This window comes from Montipora foliosa, chromosome 5 (assembly GCF_036669935.1).
Source record: "Montipora foliosa isolate CH-2021 chromosome 5, ASM3666993v2, whole genome shotgun sequence".
NCBI lineage: Eukaryota > Metazoa > Cnidaria > Anthozoa > Scleractinia > Acroporidae > Montipora > Montipora foliosa.
Window position 1 is genome coordinate 16,583,368 of NC_090873.1, and position 10,000 is coordinate 16,593,367.

The following is a 10,000-nucleotide window of genomic DNA, read 5'->3' on the forward strand; positions in this document are numbered from 1 at the left end:
CCCGCTGGGAAAAAGAAAGTTCCATCGAGAAATCAGGTTCTACGCTGGATAAAACAGTCATGGAATGAGATTCCAGAGGAGATGGTGAGTTGGTCGTTCAAGACTTGTGGCATCTCTAACACGCTTGATGGCACAGAAGATGACGCCGTCTACGAAGAAGAGATGCCAGAAATTGATGGTGAAGAAGATGAAGAGATGGAGGAGAAATTTGACACTGATAGTGACGAAGATGAACCATAAGATGACCTCCCGCTTTGGAACACCACGAAACAAACGGCTCCTTTAGGAGCCAACACATATTAAAAGTTTATGACCAACACCTCATCCTTTGTGGCTTTGTGTTTTACTTGGCTTGTATGCAAATACTTGTGTACTTATCTTTCTTTTAAAGTTGATATATTTTTCAGTTTGGGTCAAGCTCTCGGCTATTAGCCGAGTACCCCTTTTGCCCTTGGATTTTAAGACAATTCGGACTAAACTTGTGTAAAAATCGCTCGACTTATAGCCGATAAAATACAGTAAATGTAATTTGAGATCTCCTTTCTCCATCTTTAATGCAGAAAAAACCTCTTGCACCATTATTATCATGCAGTTTTATAGTGTAATTATTTATTTTAACTGGCAAATTATTACATACCCATTGTTTCCAGCAAAAAACTGTTAAAAGGAGGTCTTCCTGAATAGTCAGCTGATTTCTTGACCAGCACTTCCTTTACAGATGCAGCATCCTCAGCAAGAACAAATTTGTAGCTCCCAAGTTTCAATGAATAAACTGATCCATACTCCTTTCTCAAGCTTTAAAACAAGAGTCACACAAGTGTCAGTATCAGTCCATACATTCAAAAAAAAAAAAAGATTTCGCATGGGGAACTCATTATCAACTTGTTACAGTATAATTTGCACGTCTGTTATTAACAATCCATCAACTGAGGCCAGAACCCAACATTATTAAGTTACTTTGTCCATTATGCATTGATTTGTCCATGATGAGATTAAATTATTGTCCTCATAGTTCAAACCTAGTGACGAGTCACCATACTACAATAACTATATCCATTGTTGCTCAGATTTGGTCATCCATACCCACTCTAAATTTCCTGAAAGGGTAATCTGTGATCACCTTATATAAATTATCTAAGTAAACTTGGCATTTTGAGTGATACGTCCATCAGTCCCTGGGTCTTTTGTTGTACATGTATACAAATTACAAATCGATATTGTTAAATTAGTGGAGTAAATTTTGTTTGCATACGACAATAATTTTCTTACAGTATCTCTCATAATGACTTTCCTATTTCAAATTTAACATCCCAACATCTCTCAAAACTCCGAACTTCGCTGAAAGTCAGACTGATTCATTGCATTAAATACCCTTCTTGTTAAAATTAACAGATACATGTGCCTTTACTCAAACTAGGTAACTGTAAATTCCTATTTGAGAACTTTTGAAGTTCTACCACCTATGTTCACCAATAATAATAATAATAATAATAATAATAATAATAACAATAACAATAACAATAACAATAACAGTAATAATAATAAAAAGAAGAAGAAGATGAAGAAGAAGAACCTCGCTGAAAGTAGATCAAAGCAAACAGACCACATATTGTTGTCAAAGACATGGCAACACAAGACATTCACAGCGATTGATCTTGTCAGGCACAGATCTACATATGACAACACCTGGCTTCAATCAACACTAGTAACAAAAAGTCATGTAGGTATACTAGAAACATGAGCACATAATCCACTAACAAACCACATTATATTCTAAATATACATGTGCTTTCCATGCCATGCACAAAATGATGGATTGCTGGAAACAATACATACATCAATTTACAAAAGTAAATACAAAAATCAAGAAAAATACATGTTATATTATATACTTAAAACTCACACACACACATTTGACACACTCGTACCCACACCTCCACACACTCATACGATTTACAGATACCACGCCCACGGCTCCAGCCTGCACCAAGCAATAAGACAAAGTCTAAGAGTTTCGTTTAGAGGTTATAATGTGAGAGGAAAAGCTGGAAGTCTTCTATCCTTGCATGGGTTTGTTTCCTTATGCACAATTACAGTGATTACCCTGAAGAACTGCTGGAAAACATAATGTGGGCCACACTACTCTGGTATGCCACACTGAAGTTGATCAATGTTGAGTCCAAGGAGGGTATCATAAAGAATGGTTTACATTCTAAACAGCTGAAGAAACTGCCCACCCTTAGAGGCCACGTGCTTAACTTCAACCTATATTGACAGCATCAAGTAAAAGCCAAGTGAGTCTAGCGGGTCTACAACAACAGCAACTGCTGCATCTACTACTGCATGTAATAATATTTTCTTCACGCCCTAAGCCCTGTTAAGGCCATCACAGTCTTTTCAGGTCACTAACTCTGGCAGTTACCTTCACCTCATCCCAAGACAACCTCCCTCCACAGTCCTTTTCAAAGACGTTTTTGGTACAGTATGCCTAATGCCATCTTTCCTTCTGGTGCCCACCCCAGCACCATTTCACATTTCACGAGGTATGTTCCAAGCCAATTCCTTCTCTATGTGATGCAGCCTGGGATACCCAAGTAGATGACGAGGGGTGCAGATAGCTGATCACCAAATCACTAATGCAGCTACCCTCCTAGTAGTTGCAAGGACAGAGGGAGTGTGGGTCTGGGTAAGCAGACTGAAACACTTAAACCAATGTCGTTATTGTTAGAAAATTCCAAAAAACAGGAACTCCAGGTACACACTGCTGCCGAACAACTGATGGTATATTCAGACACAAATGAATAAACATTATCAAGTACACAGAAAGGAGGCTCTCGAGGGTGATACAGTTTCGGGATCGACCCAGAACACACCTTCTTCCTGGGAACATTGCTGTGACAGCAAACTAAGAAACCACTAGTGTGGAACAGACAGGGGCTTCCAATGTAACCATGGTTATGCTCATCACAGCAGAGGTGACCACCACAGTTGTAACTTGTATGACTCACTGAGACGCTAAAGTTACTGTTGTACATGTAATTACCGGGGTGTCACAAGCAGACTACAATCAACTTCTTACCAATATTGCAAAGCCAAGCACCTAGGTTGTCAATGTAAAATTGAAGCCTGGGTTCCTTCCAACTATGCATACATTACAATGGTACACTAGAAAACCAATCCTTACAGTGACAGACTTGCCAGACAAGGCAATAGTACATGTACATGTAGAGGCTGCAAAAGTCACCTGCAGTCTTAAGTGACTCCAGCCAAAGTACCAGCCACCAGATGTGCTCATACCTCTCACCAAAGAAAAGCTTCTGAATGATTAATTGATGACCACTTCAAAGAGCTGAGGATCTTTCACACCTAAATAAACTGTAGTACATTCTTCTTGGCCCCAATGATGAGCCACGCCACTGATATACCAAACCAACCACTCCTAATCCACCTTTATACAAATGTCTTTCTCACACACACACTTACACACTTCACTTTATTTTGAGACATAGGTGGCCTAGTGGGCTACTTAAACCTCCATGTACACTTTAATATTACTGTACCAGCTCTTTTTTATAAGACAACACATAACACTTAAAATTAATTACAGAACAGAAAAAATAAACTAAGATAAATCAATTAAATTAGATGAGGGCGAAAAAGCTCAGGAAAAATATTTAGAAAAGAGTCAAATACTTACAATGTGACACATGACAACATTCATCTTTAGAAGAAAGTCATTCAATGTGCATTTAAAATTTACAATAATGTCCCAAGCAGGTGAAGTTTAGAGCACATACTATTCAATACTTTTGTACCAATTCTACACAATGCAAATTCTTGGGTTTCACTCAGGTGATCAACAGCCATGTTTTTCAACGAAAACAAAAGAAGACGTTAGCATAATAATAGCTTTCAATTCCCAGAGGATTGGATCGCGACACCAACATGGCCGCCATTTCATTGTTTTAGGACACCAACATGGCGGCCGTGATGCAAAGCGGCTTGGTAAATATTCTGCCACTATTCACCGAGATTGAAAAGAATAATTGTAACAGTTTTAGTATATACTCACGAAGTGATCTCAGCAACATTTGCAGAAGAAAACCATCCAAAGTCGATTTAATTGACATCTCAATTCATGCGTGGAAAACGTGCAAGCGGCACAAAGCATGCGCGAGAGTGTTTACAGAAGCTTCAAACATGGCAAATCTAAATAACCTTCGTTAAAATCCTCGTCACAAACAGCAAAATGGTCATTTAACACTGTTTAAATCAGGAAACTAAATCGAAAGTCTGCTTGTTAAAACCCTTTCACCGTTCGATCAAAGTTTTTGAGGTTCATTTGAAATGGAAATTTAAAGTGTTGTTGGTAAAGGATCCACATGAAATGGCAGCTGCACTGTAATTGAGGTGAGCTTGTTGTAAAATGACCCACCCGTCTTGTTTCCTTGCAGCTGTTTAAAACTTTCTTAGACATTTTCTTAATTCCTTGATTTCAGTAACAAATTTGTTTTGGTGGGCGACCAGCCCTACAAGAGAGAATTACTCCGAGTGAAACAAATTGTTGGCGTGAAGATTGTTTAATTTTCAGCAACAATTATCAGGAAAAACGAAGTCAAACACTAGTTGGCAAAAGTGTGAACTCTTCTCTTACCCTTGAAAACTTTCAGGCCAAAATTTTGTGGCTTTCTTTGCCTTGTGTAGCACAGCATCATTTTGTATTCTCAATATTTCCGATTCATAAATGCTGGCGAGTTTACGCCGGCCATTTTGTTTTGTTTGGATCAAGCATTATTCACTCCGCAGGGAGTGAATAATGCTCAATTACTCCGAGATAGCAAACCAATCAGATTACTTGAAACACCAAGATTACTGAGTGAGTATATACTAAAATTAAATTATGTAATTATTGTTGCTTTGTTCTCAACATTTTAGCATGGAAGTTTCCAGCTACTGCAGACCATGTGGGATAGGAGTGAATCTGTTCAGAAGGAGTAAAGAGTTTGGTGATATTCTGTGAAGCACGCTGATTGGCAACTTCATGAAATAAAGTGGCAACCAAGAAGGCAGCTTTGAGGCTCTATTTCCTTGTTCAACTAAAAAGAGCTTGTGTTTCACAGGAAGATTTATGCCTTTTTTACACTACATGTGTGTGCTCTGTCATTGACTATGCTGTGCCAGTTTTCCATCATGCGCAATCAGCCTACATGTACCTTTCGGAAGAAGTGGAACGCGCTCAGAAAAGAGCAATGCAAATCATAAGTCCTGGTATACATGTAGAATATCAGCAAGGTTAAGCGCTTATATGAGTTTACCAATGGTTGCAGAGCATCACCACAACATTTGCACATGCACTTTGAAAGCATAATGAACCACAAGTTGAAAAAGCTGTTCCCGCCTCTTTATAGAGCAACTTTAATCTAAGGCACACGCGCACTTTCATTTTGCTGAGTGGCAAGACAAATAGATTCAAGAACAGTATTTTTATGTCCTCATGCAGAATTGTAAACAATTCTTAAGATTCTTAGCTATTATAATTATTACTTTTTATTACAATTATTAGTATAAATTATTACCATTATGTAAATACGCAATTCAGCTTTCGCTGCAATGTATTCAATTAATAAAGACCCTACATGTACCTACCAACCCACCTACAGCTGTACCTACCTTAAAGTACAGTAATAATTATTTTAATGGTAGAATTCCGGAATTTGCAAAAAAGTAAAAAGAAGAACCTGACAAAAAGGGTGAACCTGGAGTCATTGTCTTGGTGAGTGAACCAAAAAACTACATTTGTACATGTACATGTATGTAAAGGGCACAGATCTAAGCAAGACTACAAGGTGAACATGGGTGGTCACAAAACTGAGAATCTTAAGGCGGCTAACCTTAATCAAGGGCACACTTAGAAGACACAAACAAAATAATGAAAACAGAGAATAAAGCCACATCTGTGCACAGACATATATGAAGAGAATTACTATGCTTAATAAAAAGTTATTTTCATAGAGTTATGACATGAGAGTTAGAGTTACTGTAGGTTTCTAAAATGCTAAATTCAAGATTTTGTAAAGAGGGACTTAGGAAGAAGAAACAAGATGGTGGGAAGTTCATCTGCCCATGTCTCAGGCAGTTGTGAGGTACATGTACATGTATATCAACAGCATTATTTTGGTCATAACAAAAGACAGTTCTCTCATTTATGAACCCTAGAGTTTATTTTGTTATTATTGGTTTTCTTAAAAAGCAATCGACTCTCGATTTCTCATTGATTTGGGTTTTTTTTTTTTTGCAAAGTTGATAGTGACCATGCATTGATTACACTTAAGTGGCTTTATACCATGTTTTTATTTTTGCAATACGAAACGAAACAAGGCAAAATCTTAAACCCGTACAGGTGAAAGAAGCAAAATAATACTGTATCACGACTTTACTTCTACACAGAATCAGATGATTCCATCTTGTTCAGCAGGATTAAGGATACTGATGACTCAGTTGCTAAGAATGTGAGCCTATATACATACATACATACATACATACATAATTATTTAATTGACCGCTCCCCATAGGGCCTTTTCAGGCCAGTGAAACACAGTAATCACAGAACAGAACAACAGCTGTTAAGAATCCCAACTGGCTGGAGGCAAACCAGTTGGCTATTTACAAGTGGAGCTGGGAAGTTGCACCAGGGACTACAGTGCCGTGCAAAAGTAAGTTGACAGTCTTTCGAGTCTCGATTCTCGACTCAATCCTCGATCCTTGTGGGACCGAGGATCGAGGATCAAGGAAAGACAATCAAGAATTGAGTCGAGAATCGAGTTCAAGGAATTGAGAATTTAATGAGCTGGTCACTTGACTGATTCCTCGACAGACTAATAGCACAAATGCAACTGGCAACATGAATAAAAGGAAAGCATGCCAAAGTTTCTCGGAGAATGTTGTTCAGGAGTAACGCAGAAAACCGAGCGATTTTAGCCCTCTTCTGAATCCGGTTCCTGAAATTGAGAAAAAATCACAACGAACGATACTATTGTGTGCGATTGCAGAGGAGATAATTATTCTGCAGCCCTATGATCGAAGCATCGAAGCATATTCAACAATCAAATTGACTGTAAACAGTCTTTGACACTATCGGACCGGCATGGTCATGGTCCGCAGGGCTTCTAATAGAGAGCGTGATCCGCCCGACAATTTAGCTGTAACCTACAATGTAGCTTGTTAGTGAAAATTACTTTCGTAGTATTTTGAGAGAGGAAAGTCTTTGAAACTACATGTATTCTGTGGGATTGCGGAGACTATTATTCGTCGTCCGTATGATCGAAGCATACTCAACAATCACACAGACTGAAAACAGTCTTTGACACTATACACCGGAGGGAGTGGCATTTCAAGTTTACTCCGTGGGCAGTTCGTAGACCTTACTGGATAGATGTCATCACTAACACTGCAGTAGCAGACCTTTCTGGAAACAAATGGCCTCTGTATACATGTAATGTTAATTTCAGATTTACAAAAACTGTTCTTTGAACGTAAAACTGTTAATTTTTGTAATGACTCGCTCGAGACCTTGAGTTTCATTGCCTTGTTTATCTTCTTACAAGAAAAATCAACAGTAACTGGGATCAGGTTAATTGGGGAAATATTATTTACAAAAATGGCAGGAGAAGAGAAAAGACAACATGTTGCTCGGAGTCTCATACGAACTCCCAACTCGAGCTATCAAAAGTTCGCTCGCAACGCTTGCTATTTTCAAAGAATGAAACCTGATACCGGTGAACAAGTCTGGCACCGAGATTTGGCCATCAATATTATTTTCCGTCAGATCACTGCATTTAAGAAGAGATGTAAAAATACATAAATCGTTGCGCTAGTTGGTTGGGCGCGAGGTATGCAAATATTTCTCATGTTTACATTGGAAATTTACATTTGATTCACGATAAAAGCCATCGCGCGGTAAAGCTCACTGTTTTGCTTTCATATTTTAATCCACGACATATAAAATTTTAGTTTTGAAGAGAAGACTCACAGGAACAATAGCCGCTATCATGTTTTCTTATTAAACAGTTCCTGTTGTTATTTAATCGTGGAGTAACGCTTTCGCGAAAGTTGAATCGAGTGTGAATAATTGACAATGTTTCGCGTCGGTGATTTTGATTGGATGGAGTCCTTACTTTTTCACGGTACTGTACCAGGATCAAATTCAATGAGTGGTTAGAGCAGATCTTGAACCAGGGATCTCCGGATCTCAATGCAAGCACCCTAACCACTGGGCCACAGTGCCTCCTAAATAAAGATCTGCAGTGAATGTGGATCTAGGCAGACTGTTGGAAGGTGATATACAAAAATTTGGTTTCTCAACGGAGTTGATAATGTAAATTGACCACCGTACAGAGATTCTAAAAGCTGACGTTTCAAGCGTTAGCCCTTCGTCAGAGCGAATCGAGGGATTATGGGTTACGTGTAGTTTTTATAGTAGAGTAGGAGCTACGCTATTGGTGGTAACATGGCAACGTGAAAAGTAGGAATATATTAGTTAAATGAAAAGCGTTCGTTAATACCGTGAGGATTAAGGGTGCCGATTTGAAAGATGAATTTTTGTTCCAGATTCTTGCGGCTTTCCGTCGTACCTAGATGTAGGGAAAGGCCGCAGATAGCCATGTGTTTTTTGGAGTGGTTAGGCAGATTAAAATGGCGAGCGACTGGCTTAGATGCATCCTTGTCATTCTTCTCAACATCGCGAAGGTGTTCGCGGAATCGGTCACCTAGTCGTCTACCTGTCTCACCAATGTATAATTTATTGCATAACGTACAGGTTATGCAATAAATGACATTTGCGGAGGTACATGTGAAACGATCGGTGATCTTAACAGATCGCTTAGGTCCCGATATCTTGCTAGTGTTAACAATGAAAAGACAAGTTTTGCATCGTGAGCGCGCGCATTTGAAAGTGCTGGGTTGCTCGTTGGTTTTGAGCGCGCTTCTAACTAAAAAGTTGCCTACGTTTTTGTCGCGTTTGAATGAAATAAGTGGAGGTTGCGAAAAGATTCTACCAGTCTCGGGATAATTTTGGAGTAATTTAAAATTACTAAGAATGATGCTTTTGACTGCGTGATTATGAGGATGGAAAGTGAGGGTGAATGGAATTCTGTCATTCTTATCTTTCTGTGACGTTTGTAGTGATGACTGTCGATCAAATTGTTGGGTGCGATGATGGCCCGCTTTGACCACAGAGACAGGATAGCCACGTTTTTCGAAGAACTGGCACATCTCCTCTGATTTGCTGGAAAAATCGGAGTCATCACTACATAGACATCGAAGTCTAAGAAATTGAGAATAAGGAATGGAGTTCTTGACATGTGATGGATGTGACGATGAATACAACAAATAACTGTGTGAATCAGTAGGTTTGTAGTGCACACTAGTACATAGCACGTTGCCTCTAATAGAAACTTTGATATCTAGGAAAGCCAATGAAGTTTCCGAAATTTCCCAGGTATATTTAAGAGCCAGATGAAAAGAGTTGACGGATATTGTAAATTGATCGAGTTCTTCTCTGCTGGATGAAATAGCGCCGATGCAGTCGTCGATGTAGCGGTGAGACAGGTAGACAACTAGGTGACCGATTCCGCGAACACCTTCGCGATGTTGAGAAGAATGACAAGGATGCATCTAAGCCAGTCGCTCGCCATTTTAATCTGCCTAACCACTCCAAAAAACACATGGCTATCTGCGGCCTTTCCCTACATCTAGGTACGACGGAAAGCCGCAAGAATCTGGAACAAAAATTCATCTTTCAAATCGGCACCCTTAATCCTCACGGTATTAACGAACGCTTTTCATTTAACTAATATATTCCTACTTTTCACGTTGCCATGTTACCACCAATAGCGTAGCTCCTACTCTACTATAAAAACTACACGTAACCCATAATCCCTCGATTCGCTCTGACGAAGGGCTAACGCTTGAAACGTCAGCTTTTAGAATCTCTGTACGGTGG

General features: G+C 39.1%; 1 protein-coding gene across 2 annotated transcripts in view; it reads right to left on the reverse strand.

The window, feature by feature from the left end:
- The window catches only part of LOC138003697 (steroid 17-alpha-hydroxylase/17,20 lyase-like), a 53,181-nt gene that overhangs the window by 32,874 nt on the left and 10,307 nt on the right, over nt 1-10,000 (reverse strand). For both annotated transcript variants that reach the window (XM_068849902.1, XM_068849900.1), the window contains exon 2: nt 638-795. In XM_068849902.1, the coding sequence (XP_068706003.1) occupies nt 638-795 (158 nt within the window). The remainder of the gene's footprint in view (nt 1-637; nt 796-10,000) is intronic.